Genomic DNA, 16,094 nt, shown 5'->3' with positions numbered 1-16,094 from the left:
AAATACCAGTAACAATGATGGGTCTCATTCTCCTAAAGAGCCTTGAATATAATCTCAGGGCTAGGATGAAAGAGACGTTACTGGGGCCTGCTCGAGGCAATCGATGAATAACAGGATGATGAAATGAAAATGAAAATGAACTAGGGCTTGAGTGGAACACAAAGGCCTTCCCACATTCTTGACATGTGTAAGATTTCACACTGGTATGCATTTTCATGACAAGTAAGGCATGAAGGTTCAAGAGAGGCCTTTCCTTGTTCCTTATGCAAATAAGGCTTCTCTCCAGTGTGAATTCTCAGATGCACAGCAAAGCCTGAGTACAAATTGAAGGCCTTCCCTCATGCCTGACACTGATGCGGTATCTCTCCACTCTGAATTTTCATATGTTCAGTAAGTTTTGAGGACAGACTGAGGGTCCTCCCACCTGTCTGAAATGCATGAGGATTGTATCCAGAATGAATTTTCCTGTGCTGAGAAACCTGTACAGACTGAGAAAAGACCTACCCATTCCTTAAAATCAAAAGGTTTCTCTCCAGTATGCATTTTCATATGCCTAGTGAAGGCTGAGGAATGAATGAAGGCCTTCCCACATACCATACATATATAAGGTGTCTCTCCAGTATAAAATCTCATAAAACTAGTAAGACCTAAGGGAAGAGTGAAGGCCTTCTCACATGGCAGACATTGATGAACTTTCTCTCCACTATTTAATAAGGCCCCCAGATTGAGAGAAGACATTCCCACATTCCATACAAAAATAAGGTTTCTCTGGGGCTTGAGCAGTAGCACAGCGAGTGGGATGTTTGCCATGCATGCAGCCAACCTGGGTTTGATTCCCAGCATCCCATGTGGTCCCCTGAGGACCACGAGGGATAATTCCTGAGTGCAGAGCTAGGAGTAACCCCTGTGCATCGCCGGGTGTGACCCAAAACGCCAAAGAAAAAAAAAAACAAGGTTTCTCTCCAGTATGTATTTTCCTATAACTACAAAGACTTGAAGAAAGAGCAAACACCTTCCCACATTCCTGATATAGAAAAGATTTCTCTCCAGTATGGAATATCCTATCCTGGCAAAGGCTGGTGGTGTCAATGAAGCCCTTCCCACACTCCTGACATATATAAGGCTTCTCTCCAGAATAATTTTTCCTATGCACAGTAAGGCTGAGAATAGAGGATTCTCACATATACAAAGCATTTTTCCAGGATGATTTTCCCTCTGATTCAAAAGGTTTGAGCAACTAATAAAGGTTTCATCCCAGAACATCCTGACCCCACAGAAATGAATGCCCAGATTAGTTAGAAGGAAAGGATACAGGTCAATACCCTTGTGTCCCTAATAAAACCCTCAAAAATACAGAAAAGGAATGAAGAAAATATCCATTTTCCATATACCCAGGTTGGTGCCTATCAAAAGTTAAAATAAATTCACTTAATTTTGTGATGAGTAGAGGTAATCAGAAAATTGGAAAATACTTGAAACATGAATAATCAACAATGTTGAAACTAGTTGGAACTCTAAATTTATTTTTTTAACATTAATGAGATTGAAGTCCCTTATATCAGTGATTCTCAGTTGATATCCCCGAGTATATTCACTGACTAGGGTTACTGTAATAAAACAAATATAAGACATGTAATTGTACTCCTGTTTAGAAAAAAATAGACAAATCCTCCAAACCTCCCCAACTGAACTTTGTACAGATATCAAGTTACATGATTTATGATTGTGGTAATTCAGCAGTGCACTTGGGAAAGGATACTCTGATAAATATTACTGGGTCAATTAGATATCCATGTGGAAAAAGTATATCTTGACCTTTACCAGCAGGATATACCAAAAATTAATTCCAGATGGATGAAAGATCTAAATTTGAAAGGTATAAAGATGATGCTTAAGATTAATATAGGATAAAATTTACTGAGCAAAAATATTTTCACATAGGACATAAAGTACTAACCATAATATAAAAAAATCTGTAAAATATAATCTTATTATTAAGAACTTCTTTTATTCAAATATATTATTGTGAATGAAAAAGTAGCTTAATGTTTGGGAGAAGATGTAATCTGAGCATGTACTTATACATGGATTTATACCCAAATAAGTTACAATTCAAGTAAATGAAGAATAAATCAATAAAAACAAAGCAATAAAAATCTTGATAAGTGTGATTGGATAGGCCATAGACATTCTATTTCAGGTTTTATTGTGTCTAGTGCACAATTAATATATGTATACTCAATATCATTATTTATCAAGGAATTGTTAATTAAAACCACAATGCAATTTTATTACCAGTATGGCTAAAATGAGAAATATTTGCAAGGTTGTACAGTAATTAAAACTCTCATATACCAAGCTTAAACTTACACTTAAACTTACACCTTTCAAAGAAATTTTTGACATACAGTACTGAAATTGAACATGAGCATAGTCAGATCATATTTCTTATGTTCTAATAAGTATATATCCAACAAGAATGCATAGATATTTGCTAGAATGTTTATGGCAGTACTATATGTGATATTCAAAGCCTGTAATATAATCAAATACATATCTCTGGTAGAATAGATGAATGAATTATATACCCGGCCCCATATAATGAAATACTATACAAGCAGGAGAATGAATTCATTCCTTTGAAGTGACATGGACAAATTCTAGAAAACTATTGTTAAAAGAAGCCAGTCAGAAAAAAATAAACCTATGTAGCACTGTAGCAGTGTCTTCCCATTGTTCATTGATTTGCTCGAGTGGGCACACCAGTAACGTCTCCATTGTGAGACTTGTTGTTACTGTTTTTGGCATATCAAATTCATCATGGGGAGCTTGCCAGGCTCTGCCGTGTGGGCAGGATACTCTGGTAGCTTGCTGGACTTGCCAAGAGGGGTGGAGGAATTGAACCTGGATTGGCCATGTGCAAGGCAAACACCCTACCCGCTATGCTATCGCTCCAGCCCAAACTTATGTATATAATTATAATTACATGGTAGTACAAAAGCACTTAAAATTCTAATCATTGTTAGAAATAAAGAGAGTAGCTGTTTGTAGGATGTAAGAATGAAAGGGAGTGTGGAATGAGTTCTGAGGTTGTAATGTTCTGTTTTTTGATCGTTTGAAGTTGTTCAATTGTGAAGTTCCTTGAATTGTGTTTATACATATGTGTGTATAAATATATATATGATTTTCCCTTTATATAGTATTTTTATACAGTTTTTTTAAAACAAGTTTTTAGGTCTTAGGATGTATATGACTTTATAACCTGTGAATATAACTCAATATCACCCATCTCTATTACAGAGTTTTCTGTCTCAATTGATAGAGTGATTCACTGGGTCTAGTAACCTCTTTTTTAGGGGAGGAATGACTGTTTGCTGCCAACTCCAGGATTCTGAGGTTTTTCTTTCTCAGTTCCTGTCTTACTTTTCTTTTTTACATTTCATATGTCTTTTTGTCAAACAGGTACTAAGGCATATTTACCCTCATTAATTTTAGTTGCATTTCATTCTTGAGATTATTCTTAGATCATTTTCTTAGACTCTTGTGCTCAGTTTTGTATTTTTTGTTATAAAAAAAGAGGATATTGACTCTTGAGGAAAATTTAGTCTTCATATTATCGGAGATGATAATTTACAGTTGGAACTCGTGTAACTCATGGACCATTTACCGGCCTCTGCTTTTCTTTTTTTTTATCTGTATAATTATGAGTAAATATTGAACAATATTACTGAATTTGTGATTGACTTTTTTTTCTTCTTGGTGCTTTGTGTATCTGAGAGACAAGTACGAAAAAGATTATTGTCTGTTATAATTTCTTACAAAAATGCTTAATTTATCCTTCTATTACAGGTGACTAGAAATGGAGAAAAAAGTAAGCAGGATCCGTTTTGCTTCTGAACCCAACATCACTCATTTTCTGCAAGTCTCTTGGGAGAAAACACTAGGATCTGGTTTTCTCATTACACTCACTGATGGCCAGTCAGCTTGGACTGGGACAGGTAATATAAAAGCAGATTTAAAAAAAGTGTTTAATGGCATGCTGTTCTTGGATTTTAACTGATAGTTCAGTTGAGGTGCTTTAAAATAAATACTGACTAGTATTAACACATTTGCTTTTATTTACCAGTCTGTCTATACCCAAATTAAAAATCGTTAAAGATTTCTGCTTTTTAAAAAAGTATAGAGAAATAATCACGAAGCCCCACCAAATTCTAGTACCATCTACATTTATTTGTTTTTTTTGTTGTTTTTCTTTTTTTTTTTTGTAGGAGTACTGCTGTTTATTCAGCCACTGATTAGCTGATTGAATTGGGCATGAACTCCACCTTAATTTTTTAAAAAATTTTTATATTTATTTATTGAATCACTGTGGAAAAAGTTACTAAGCTTTCAGTTTTAAGTCTCAGTCATACAATGATCAAACACCTTTCCCTTCACCAGTACTCATTTTTCACCATCAAGAACCCCAGTATACCCCCACTCCCAATCCTCCAAATGCCTGTAAGGCAGATGATTTCTACTTAACTCTTCTCTACATTGATTACATTCATTATTTCGACAAAAGATGCACCATTATTGTTTAGAATTTCCCCCCAAACAATCTGAATTGCTGAAAAGGCATTGTGAAATATTTTGTTTTCTATAGCTGGTTATGAGAATCATATAATGTCAAACAGCCACAATTTTGGATTTCTGCAAAGAGCCAGATTGGTTTCTATTTTCTGTGTGTCTGGTGTTATAGCTGTGCCGGAGAACCACTCATGGGAGGTAACTCGTGACGTCGGTAGGGCATGAAGGACGTGCCGGTACCGCCCCCTTTCCCATGAGACTACAGTTGCCCCATCACTGTCGGCTCGTACCTGGCTTTCCTATAAGCTCTGAGGTGGTGGCCATCTTGCTGCAAGGGGGAAAAAGGCGGAAGGGAGCAACACCCTCTCCCTTCTGGGGAGGGATGGTGCCGTAGTTTAATGCATGATCCATTCACTTTTCTTCTGCAAGCTGCTGGGCTCTGGTCTAAGTCCTTTTGCCTCTGGAGCCATGGCCATGCCAGAGAGCCGCTTGTGGGGGGCAGCTCATGACCTCGGTAGGGCATGAAGGATGAGCCAGTACCGCCCCCCTTCCCATGAGACTGCAGTTGCCCCTTCACTGCCAGTTCATACCTGGCTTTCCAATAAGCTCTGAGGTGGTGGCTACCTTGCTGCCAGGAGGGAAAAAGGTGGAAGGGAGCAACACCCTTTCCCTCCTGGGGAGGCATGGTGCTGTAGTTTATTGCATGGTCCATTCACTTTTCTGCCGCAAGCTGCCGGGCTCTGGATTAAGTCCTTTTGCCTCTGGAGCCATGGCCGTGCCAGAGAGCTGCTTGTGGGGAGCAACTCGTGACCTCAGTAGGGCATGAAGGACGATCTGGCACCCCCCCTTCCCATGAGACTGCAGTTGCTCCGTCACCGCTGGTTCATATCTGGCTTTCCAATAAGCCTTTGGGTTCCGAGATTCGTTTCTGAGACTCTGGGATCATGGCCATTAAGCAGTTCCATCAGGAACCAGAGAGGCCATGCCTCCAACTATATAGCTGAGTTGGAGTTGGTTTGTTGGGTGTGTCTCCCACATACCTAACTTTTGGCCGTTTACTTTCTTGGTAAACTTTGCTCCAAGTTTTTGGGGTCTGGCCAAAAGCACAGCAGCAATTTTGGGGTATCTGAAAGTCTGATGTTGCCATCAGTCTGCTGATGCACTCACCTCACAGGTACAGATTAACCTGCTGGTGGCACCATACCCCCTCATTTATTTGTTTTTAAGTGAAGTAACTTGGTTTAAAGAGATTGATAGTAAATAATGCAGGGAGGAAGAGGAATGATTGAAGGGGGATATGAGGAAGGGAGGGGGGAAGGGAAGGAGGGAAGGAGGGAGAGGGAGAGAGAGATTTTTTCCAGAGGAGTGGGGATCCTTATTTTTGTTTATGTTTGTGTTTGTGTGCCACTTGGCAGTGTTCAGGAACTACTCCAGGTGGTGGTTGGGGAACCCATGTGGTGTCAGTGATCAAACCTGGGACCCCTCCATGTGAAACCTGTGTCTAACCCTTTGAGCCATCTCCTTAGCCCCAACAGTACTCACTTTAGTATTTGAACTTGGTTATAGTTCTTAAATCATTTCTTTATATAGAACAGGTACTTTGTGCATGTATCTTTTTTTAGGGTCCTAGGAGGTATGGAAGGTGGATTGACTAGGTCAAGAATTTGTGTTGTCTTCATGGCAAGTGGGGTTGGTAGTACTTTTAATTTTAAATATATTAAATTTATATTTCAATGAAGAATGTATGCATTTGTATTTTTTATTAAAATTTGAAATATTTTGTTAAAATTTGCTACTATAATTATTTCACCATCTTTTAAAGTGATAAAAGAGTGTGAAATTTAGTTCCTTTTTTGAATGTTTCAAATACTATTATATAGCACAGTCAGAATTTGTATGTGCAGGATTTTATTTTTTAAATTTGTTTTTAATGACTAAAAGCAAGGCATGTTAACATACAGATTATTGTAAAATAAAGAACTGTCAATGAAAATATTTGCAGTACTTTTGTGATATCATTATTATTACTGTTTTTCAGTTTTTATTTGGCATTACCAGTGATAAAACCCAGGGCCTCACAAATACGAAGCAGACTTTATACAACTCAACCACATTCTACCCAGTAATGATGTTTTTTTTTCAAGCTATATTTTTCTATGATACGTTGGTTTTTGGCTGATTGTTTCTGTGTAGGAGTGTAGGTTTGCAAGCTAGCTGTAGGTGTGTTGAAGGAGTGATATAACCCTGCTTTAGGGTGTAGCAGGTAAACAGAGCTATGGACCATAGGAGCATTTTAATGCCAATCATATGAGAGGGAAAAGCAGTTCTAACTGTATACCCCAAGGTAGGTCCTAGGTGAAATGGTTGCTGGTATGTAATTACAACTTAGATATTTCTAATTAACAAATTATTTTGTATAATAAGGAATTTTGGCCAAACAGATGACCTTGAGGTGCTTTAAGAGACGTAATTATTACAGAAAAAGGTTAAATTTTAATCTAGTAAGTAGCCCTCATTCACCAAGCAAAGAACAGTAATTATATGTTCAATTTTTTTTTTAATCATTAAAGATTGGAAATAAAAGAGTAATTAACTCTAAAATGTTCATTTAGCCAAGGATAGAAATAAAATTTGCATTTCTGAAGTATTTATTTTATGTCATACAAAATTTACTGGCAATGTTTGTAATTCTGTTTTTATGAAAATTGTTTAACCAGGATAAATTCATTGATATATTTATTTTCAAATATATCAAATAATGTTTTCTTTTTTTTGGTCACACCCAGAGACGCTCAGGGGTTACTCCTGGCTCTGTACTCAGGAATGACTCTTGGCAGTGGTTGGGGGACCATATGGGAGGCTGGGAATCGAACCCGGGTTGGCCACGTGCAAGGCAAACGCCCTACCTGCTGTGCTATCGCTCCAGCCCTTTAAATAATGTTTTAAATCTAATTTCTGTCATATGTTTTCATGTCAGGGACAAAATCTGAAATAAATAATATAACAAAGTTTTATGTTTAGTATTGTTACATAAATATAATTTGGTTTGCCACTTTACAGATATAACATGATTAAGAACATTGAGGCAATTAAATAATTGAAACATACAAATGAATTTCCTTCCTATACCTCATCCTGGATTTTTTCTTTTTGGTATAACTTTTTAATTGCTACAACCTTCAATTTGGGTAATTTTTTTTCTTTTCATTTGGGTGAAATTCAAAGGATATGGGGTTCCTTTTAATCTCCCACACACTAAACTCACATATTTCTTTTTCATTAGCAATCTTGTATCTAATGAACGTTCTGGGGTCTAATTATTATGCAGTCTATCATCTCTTCAACATTATAGAGGATTATCATAAGGTCAAGTCATGAAGTTAGTTCACAATCAATGATTATTATTTGACTTTAACAAAAATTTCGACCCGGATTCGATTCCTCCACCCCTCTCGGAGAGCCTGTGAAGCTACCGAGAGTATCTCGCCCACATGGCAAAGCCCGGCAAGCTATGTGTGACGTATTCAATATGCCAAAAACAGTAACAACAAGTCTCACAATTTGTTGTGAGATGTTACTGGTGCCCTCTCGAGCAAAATCAATGAACAATGGGAGGACAGTGCTGCAGTGCTACAGAAATTGCAATGTGTAGTAGCAAATTTATATCATCTATTTCTGGGGTACTTTAAAGTTCATTATATTTTATTACTTTTGTATTATCAGTAAAGTAATACACTTTATTTGTATTAAACTTATATTTGGTGGTTTTGTGGAAATTAGATTATAATACAGATTAATTTAAAAAATTTAATAATTGAAGTAAGAAAGTATGCCATGATGTGATACCATCAAGATTTCTAAAGGGAGAATTAGATTGTCTGTTTTTGTTTTTTTGTCACTTTGTTTTTGAGTCTCACTGACACTGCTCAGGCAGGGCTCATCCTAGCTATGTACTGAGGGATCTCACTCACTCTTGGGCACAGGGAATCATTTGGGGTGCTGGTGATTGAACCCCAGTTGGCTGCATGTAAGGCATGCAACCTACTCTTTGTATTAACATTCCAGCCCTTTGATTGTCTTTTGTGTTCTAGTGATAATTTGTGGTACACAAAATCTTTGTTCATGATGCACAAAGATCAAAAGAAACAGAACTGAGTATCTTTTTCTGTTAATGAAATAATCATAAATGCGTAAACCCATACCTACAGTCCATACACACACCACATGCCATAGAGACAGCAGAGGGCTTATTGGTGTGTGACTTCATTTCCATCCCTGTCATCACATAATTTCCCCCTTCATCAACATTAATTATCGCAGTTCTGTCAGCCCAAGGACTGCAAAGGCTACTTGAACACTGGTTGGGAGTCCTTTACAGTTCCAAAAAATAACAAAAAAACCCCCACTTCTACAAACACACAAAAATATAACCTGGAATCAGTCTAGAAAATGCACCTCAAGACCCACACCAGTTACTGAGGGCTATGAATGAATAAGTGAATGTTGTTTGAAGGGCTCACTCGGGATGGGAGTTGCTGAAAGTAGACTATAGGCCAAATATGATGGCCACTTACTACCTACATACATGTATTGCAAACCATAACACTCAAAAGGAGAGAGTAAAAGGAAATGTGCCTGCCACAGAGGTGGAGGATTTGGGGGAAGAAGGGAAGGAATACTGGGAACATTGGTGGTGGAGAATGGGCACCAGTAGAGGGATGGGTACTCAATCATTGTATGACTGAAATGTAATCACAAAAGTTTGTAAGTCTAACTGTATCTCATGTGATTCATTAAATAAAATAAATAATTAATTAATTTTAAAAAAAGAACAGTATTCTCAGGGCCAAAAAAAGCGACAAAACTAAAAATACTAAATCTGTGTTACATATTGGTAGGGTGTTGAATTTAAATTTGAATGTTTGCCTCAAGTTTAAAATATTTATAACTTTTGGGTCAGAGAGCTAGTAAAGGGGCTTAGGCCTTGCTTTGTATGACAACTGCATCCACTATGACCCTAGTTCAAATCCTTGGCCCCACATAATGGTCCCCTTCACATGGCCAGAAATATCTCCTGAGTGCCACAGGATGTGGCACTCCTTCACTCCTCCAGTAAAATAAAATAACCTTGAAAGCTAGTTCAGAACTGGTGAAATCTGTAGAATTTTGAGAAAGGAAAACCAGCAATGTTTATTTAAGATTATCCCCAGCACCTGGAGTACTTGATAGTCTGACCAAAAGGGGACCATATCCACATTATAAACCATAAAAGACAAAAAAAGTGTATTGAAGAAATGACATTAATTACACAGGTACTATACATAAAGACCTATCTGAATGAGACTGTATGTTAAAAATGTGTAATTAAAGCTTTTAATTAGGTCTTGTAAGTATCAGATATTATGAAAAACTAGACAATAATATAAAGAATTATAGCAGTTTCATTTCATATTTTTGTTTTGGTACCATTCTTGGCACTGCTCAGGGCTTATTCCTGGCTTTGTCCTTAGGGATCACTCCTGGCAGTGCTCTAGGGCCAAGTATAGTGATAGGGACCAAACCTGGATCATTTACATGTACGGCAAGAATTTTAGTCCCTGTAACTTTTTGATCCAGAATCGAAGACTTGATTATTAAAATAAAAACCTTTATGAATGATTAAATTATCTTTAAGATAGCACAGCGGCAGGGCACTTGCCTTGCACGCAGCCAACATGGCTGACCCTAGTTCGATTCCTCTGCCCCTCTCGGAGAGCCCGGCAAGCTACCGAGAGTATCTAGCCCGCAGGGCAGAGCCTGGCAAGCTCCCCGTGACGTATTCGATGTGCCAGACACAGTAACAACAAAGTCTCCAATGGAGACGTTACTGGGTCCGCTCGAGCAAATCGGTGAACAATGGGAGGACAGTGACAGGACAGTGATACCTACATGAAAGAGTTGGAAGCCAGAGTAGCAGGATAATACATACACAGAGGGGATGAGCAGTTCCCTACCCTTTCTACCATTGTCAAGTTTTTGTATTACTGGCCCATAGTGCAGTGAGCAGTGAATTCCACTTTTACTTTGATTTGACTATGCTTATGTTAGTGAGGAATACTGTTTTATTTGATAATTGAAACAAGGATGAAGAAATTAGAAATTCTGAATAAATGTCTTAATTATAAATGATGAATGATTTATAAGTCATCTTAGGGAAGAACTTATCTATGACCCATAGAAGGAAGCTTTTGTGGCAATTTGCACTGTGTTTATATTTTCTAAGGAAAAAGAAGACAGAGGGCCTACTGATCTTCAGATAAGATATGAAACTAAATTTAGTATATTTCTAAAAAATTGTTAATTCTTTTAATATCAAAGTTGACTTGAAAACCTATTTTATTTTTGGTTGAAATTTTTATGTCCCAAGTGATACATTAGTGGAAATAGGTAAACAAATACATTCTTATGTTTAGAATTTTTTTTTAAAATTTTAGGACATTTTCTTGTTTCCCATAGTTTCCGAATCACAGATTTCCCAAGAAGCTGAGGACATGGCAATGGAAAAAGAGAAATATGTTGATGAATTGAGGAAAGCATTGGTATCAGAAGCAGGACCGGCTGACACTTACAAGTTTAATTTTTCTAAAGAGCTTTGTCATTTCTCCTTTGAGAAAAACCTTAAAGATGTTTCAGTAAGTAAAACTTTCATGCTATAAGTTGTATAATGTAATGGTGTTTATTGAGGAATTATTTAGGTAACTGTCTTTCTAAAATACCTAAGAAATAAAAGGTTCAAAATTGGTTCAAAAAGGTTCAGTTTTAGTTAGAGGGATGCTACAAAGCTTCAATTATCTTTTTAATTAGTGAACTGTAAAAAAATTTTTCAAAATGCATTTTTTAATGCTGTACAAAATGCTGTTACTGTGTTACTGTGTATTATAGAGATAATTTACATGAATGAGCAATCCTATGAAGTGGCACAGTAAGTTTTAAACTATTGAGATATAGCCTGTTGTGTTGTTTGATGAAATAATGAACTTTCCAAGAAAGAAAAAATCATTTCATGATCATGATCACGACCATCCTGTTGTTCATCGATTACCTCGAGCAGGCCCCAGTAACTTCTCCTTTGTCCTAGCACTGAGATATTTTAAAAAGTGAAATATTCAAGGCTCTTTCAGGGTTAGAAGAATGAGACCCATCATTGTTACTGGTATTTGGCATATTTGGTACTCCACAGGGAGTTTACCAGACTCTGCCGTGTGGGCAGGTTACAGTCGGTACCTGCCAGTTTGTCCAAAGTAAGAATGAGATAATGAGATGTCACTCTTCCGGGAGCTGGGTTTTATAGTCTTTGGGTCTTGGCTGTTGATGGGATTACACGGCGCCAGGGGGCCAGTTGGTGGGTGTGACCCGTGCCTACTGGAATATGGAGGATCTGGGTGGAGGATGCTCAGCCTTGATCCGAGCAGGCTTGGAGATCTCAGCCCCGGGACCCGTGTGCCTTTGTTCCTCTGCCGGTACCTTCATGCGTGTGGAGAGTGGTCTTAGCATGGTGGTGGCTGGTTCTGGAGGTCTTCGGCTGCCAGAGCCCTGGTCGGGGCGGGGAGAGAAACTCAACCCACTCCCCTCTAAAGGGCCCCGGCGAGGACAGCCAGGTGCGGGGGCAGGAGACTTTTAAATTTTTTTGTAATGCGTTTTTTACCTTATCAGGAGAGATGATGCAATGGCGTATAGTTAAATATAGTGAAAAATATCATTAGTATATTAAGAAATTATATGTGTGCATATATTTATATGTATATCTATATACATATATATGTTTGTATTGTGAAGGTGGTTATTTGGTTGTCTATATTCAGATACTTTTGTAATTCATGTTTTGAATTTTGCCTCTGATTGTCAAGCTAACAGACTGTACCCAGCCTACTTAGATAAGTATGCAAAAGTTTATTTTCTGTAACAAGTAAAGGAGTCAAGGAAAATCATGTTTCAAAACTCTACCTCCTGAGTTCCTGCATAGGTATAATATTTACAGGACTTGAGGAGTTTGAGTACAAAGAGGTAAACTGCTGATTGTTAGGGTTCGACTATAATGTTCCTTTGAGTAACCATATGTTGTATAGTGTTTCTGTGACTGTTTCAGGTGACAAGCATGAGAGGACATAATTGTTTTTTTGGAAATTGGCAAAAAACGCCTCTATGCTAATGAGGTTGAGATTATTCACTGGTCAATCTGAAGACTAATACATCCCCTTGGACCAGGGTTTAAAGCTTCCTAGTGACTTCTGCTTGGTGCCCTGCAAAAGCTCCTGGGGGTGTGGGGGGAACTTTCCTTTCATGAAGAGAGTATTCTTTACATTTGCAAATTCATTAATGGCTTCTACAGAATTTTTGTTAATCAATTACGTTGAAGTCTACTTACTTATTAACTGCTTTTTCTCTTCAGGGCCCAGTACCCCTTTAGGTAATATATCTGACACTGTACATTTTACCTAAGTTTATTGGATATTTTGAGATTGAATTACTTGTTTTGTGCAAGTATTGATCAGTTATGAACTCCATGTTAGAAGAAATGAAGGGAATTTGTTGTACATTAAGTTTAGAGAATTACTGACTGTGCTGGAAGTAAAAGGAATTAAATATTTCAAATTATTTTAATTTTGAATTATTAAAGGATTTCACCAATCAGAGTGCCCTTTGAAACAGCAAATAAAATTGTTTTCAAATATCTATATCACGGTCACGGTATCACGGTCCTCCCATTGTTCATCGATTTGCTCGAGCGGGCCCAGTACTGTCTCCATCATGAGACTTGTTGTTACTGTGTTTGGCATATCGAGTACGTCACGGGTAGCTTGCCAGGCTCTGCCGTGCGGGTGAGATACTCTTGGTAGCTTGCCGGGCTCTCCGAGAGGGGTGGAGGAATCGAACTTGAGTTGGCCATGTTGGCTGTGTGCAAGGCAAATGCCCTACCGCTGTGCTATCACTCTATATCATATGAGAATAATATGGAAACTGACCACTAATTATTTCTATTTAGAATTACATTTCTTTTCTACCAATTCTGATATTTTGTTGTGTTAGTTTATATGTTTTAATATGCTGATATTTGTAAAACTACAATATAGAGTAGATTAAGTTAAAAGGTTTGAACATGATACTGAAATTTTTTATCTATTGCAAAGTGTTTATTTCTATAGCCCAGATCTTTTCTTTGAGTAACATTGTATAGTCAAGTGATATTATATACTAGGGAACTGATGATTCTTTCTTCTAATATTTTGAAACTCATCATTGTCACACTGGGAGCAATCCCATTTTCCACTCAACAAGCATTTGTATATAATGTATAGCATTTCAGGAAGCTAGTGTCTGTTTCTCATCTCTCTTATGGACACTGATACATTACAAATTTCAGGTTTGTTATATTTTGGAAACCTAAAAAAACTTTTAATATTATTTGACATGGTAAAAAGGATGGTTGCCATATTTGGTGTTGGAATATTACTTGCCTTACATGGCAGTTTTTACTGTTTTCACTGTTTCATGAAGAAAGAAACTGAAGTTCTCGGGATGTCTTATACTATCAAATTTTCATGTATAAGCGTTGAATTCGATGACAATAAACCTGAAGAAATAGCTTGTTATCATCTTGAAATAGCATTATTACAGCTAACAATTTGAACTACTACTTTTTCAATTGTTTTTTTCAAGAAAAGAAATAAAAGATTCCCGGTATTGCAGAAGTATGTTGTTTCCCTCAAGGATATATTGTTAGCACTGTACTTTGTTAAATTGTTTTTATTTATTTATTAGGTTTTTTTTCACTTCTCAAAACATACTTTCAGAACAGGTAGAAAAGGATGAGTTTTATTATAATATTTTGGAATATTTGAGAGCTATTTTTTATTTGATGTAAGTAAAATTTTTTATTTGAAGTGTTACTGTCAGCTTTATGGATATTGCTTAAAACTACTAGTTCATGTATCTACATTTCTATGGGGATCTTCCAACACTTTACGATGTGCTTCTGTAAATAATTTTATAGTGACAATGTCTTGTAAATTTATTTGGTAAAAATAAGCAGTCCATTGGAATCATGGAGGACCACTTTTTAGGCTTAGTGCTTTGGATGACCTAAAAACTGAAAAGGAGTTTATCTTTTTCTTGATGATATAGACATCTGGTTGTTGTTGAAAATCACCTCCTGCATTTAGAAGAAAAGAATGAATATAGGCTTAACTGAAAAAGTAATGAGTTCTGTTTTTCTTATTAACGTAAGGTGATTCTCTTGTGGCAAAGTATATGACATGAGTTCTAATTGCATATAAGATATATATAATTCTGAGAGTCAGGGCTTTTGTTTGTTGCCATAAATTCAAATTATCTTATATAGTTTTACCTACCACTGCACAATTTTACATTTTGAATACTCAGATCCTAATACGGTTTATTTGAAACTCATTACATTTGCATTTATAACAAATTTTATTTTCTCTTTTAAAGAGAGTAACTGGTAATTTTTAAATTAAAAACTGTGACTTAAAAATAATTATCTTGTATTTTGTCAGAGTGAAATCATTGTCATTTCCAAAGCAGTGAAGTACTTTACATTAAAGATGTTTATTTTTTTATGTTACCAGGAATGCTGTGTAGTTTTCTTTAGATTGCTTTCGAACTCATAAACCTCAAAATCCTATTTATGCTTTAATTATCTTTTCTTTATAGATAACAGTTCTTTTTCTTTTCGCTTAATTCTTACTGGAATAAATGTTGAATGACCAGAAAGAACATTAACTGTTGTTCTCTGTAGAGAGCAAACCTCTGGGCTGTTTTCTACTCTGTCGCCGGGCTCTTGAGTTCTGAGCAGATTGTTCTGATAGCATACTCTGGTGTCAGCATTTGGGAGTCATTATCTCTTTATTATAAGTCCCAGCACCCACTTGGGAGATTATTCTTGTACTTTATGTCACTATTTTACTACTCTGCTTTTCACAGTTCATACTTATTTTGCAGTGTGTACATTGTCATGTCAACAATACATCTTAATATTTTCTTCTACTTGTTTTGCTTTTATAACTTATTCTGTTTCTCAGGAAAAATATCATTTGAAGAACACTTAGGAAGATTTAGCTATATTTTATTTTTATTTATTTGTTAATTTTTCAGGAGGTTTACCAAGCAGTACTGAGAAAACCTAGGGTCCTATGCAAAGGGTGCAAAACTCCTTGGGCCTTGGAATTCTCTGGATTACCCAGTGCTGGGAGCCTCCAGAGCCACACTTGGTGATGTTCTGGGGACCAAGTGCTAATCGGAATCAAACCTGGCTTGGACACAGTAGGCATGTATTCTAACCTCTTGTACTGTCTTTTTGCTCCCTAAGTATATTTTGTAAGAAAGATGATGAATTTTTATCATTTTGCTAGCACTGTAGCACTGTCCTCCAATTGTTCATCAATTTGCTGGAGTGGGCACCAGTAATGTCTCCATTGTGAGACTTGTTACTGTTTTTGGCATATTGAATATTCCACGGGGCGCTAGCC

At 36.8% G+C, this 16,094-nt stretch overlaps 1 protein-coding gene across 2 annotated transcripts in view; it reads left to right on the top strand.

The window, feature by feature from the left end:
* XRCC4 (X-ray repair cross complementing 4) overlaps window positions 1-16,094 on the top strand; it is a 271,341-nt gene that overhangs the window by 29,450 nt on the left and 225,797 nt on the right. For both annotated transcript variants that reach the window (XM_056112537.1, XM_056112536.1), the window contains exons 2-3: window positions 3,850-3,998; window positions 11,065-11,240. In XM_056112537.1, the coding sequence (XP_055968512.1) occupies window positions 3,860-3,998; window positions 11,065-11,240 (315 nt within the window). In that variant the 5' untranslated portion in view covers window positions 3,850-3,859. The remainder of the gene's footprint in view (window positions 1-3,849; window positions 3,999-11,064; window positions 11,241-16,094) is intronic.

Source organism: Sorex fumeus, unplaced genomic scaffold, assembly GCF_029834395.1.
Source record: "Sorex fumeus unplaced genomic scaffold, SorFum_2.1 ptg000018l, whole genome shotgun sequence".
In the NCBI taxonomy this organism is placed as follows: Eukaryota; Metazoa; Chordata; class Mammalia; order Eulipotyphla; family Soricidae; genus Sorex; species Sorex fumeus.
The sequence above is the reverse complement of the archived record's forward strand: the minus strand, read 5'-3'. Positions and strand labels throughout refer to the sequence as shown.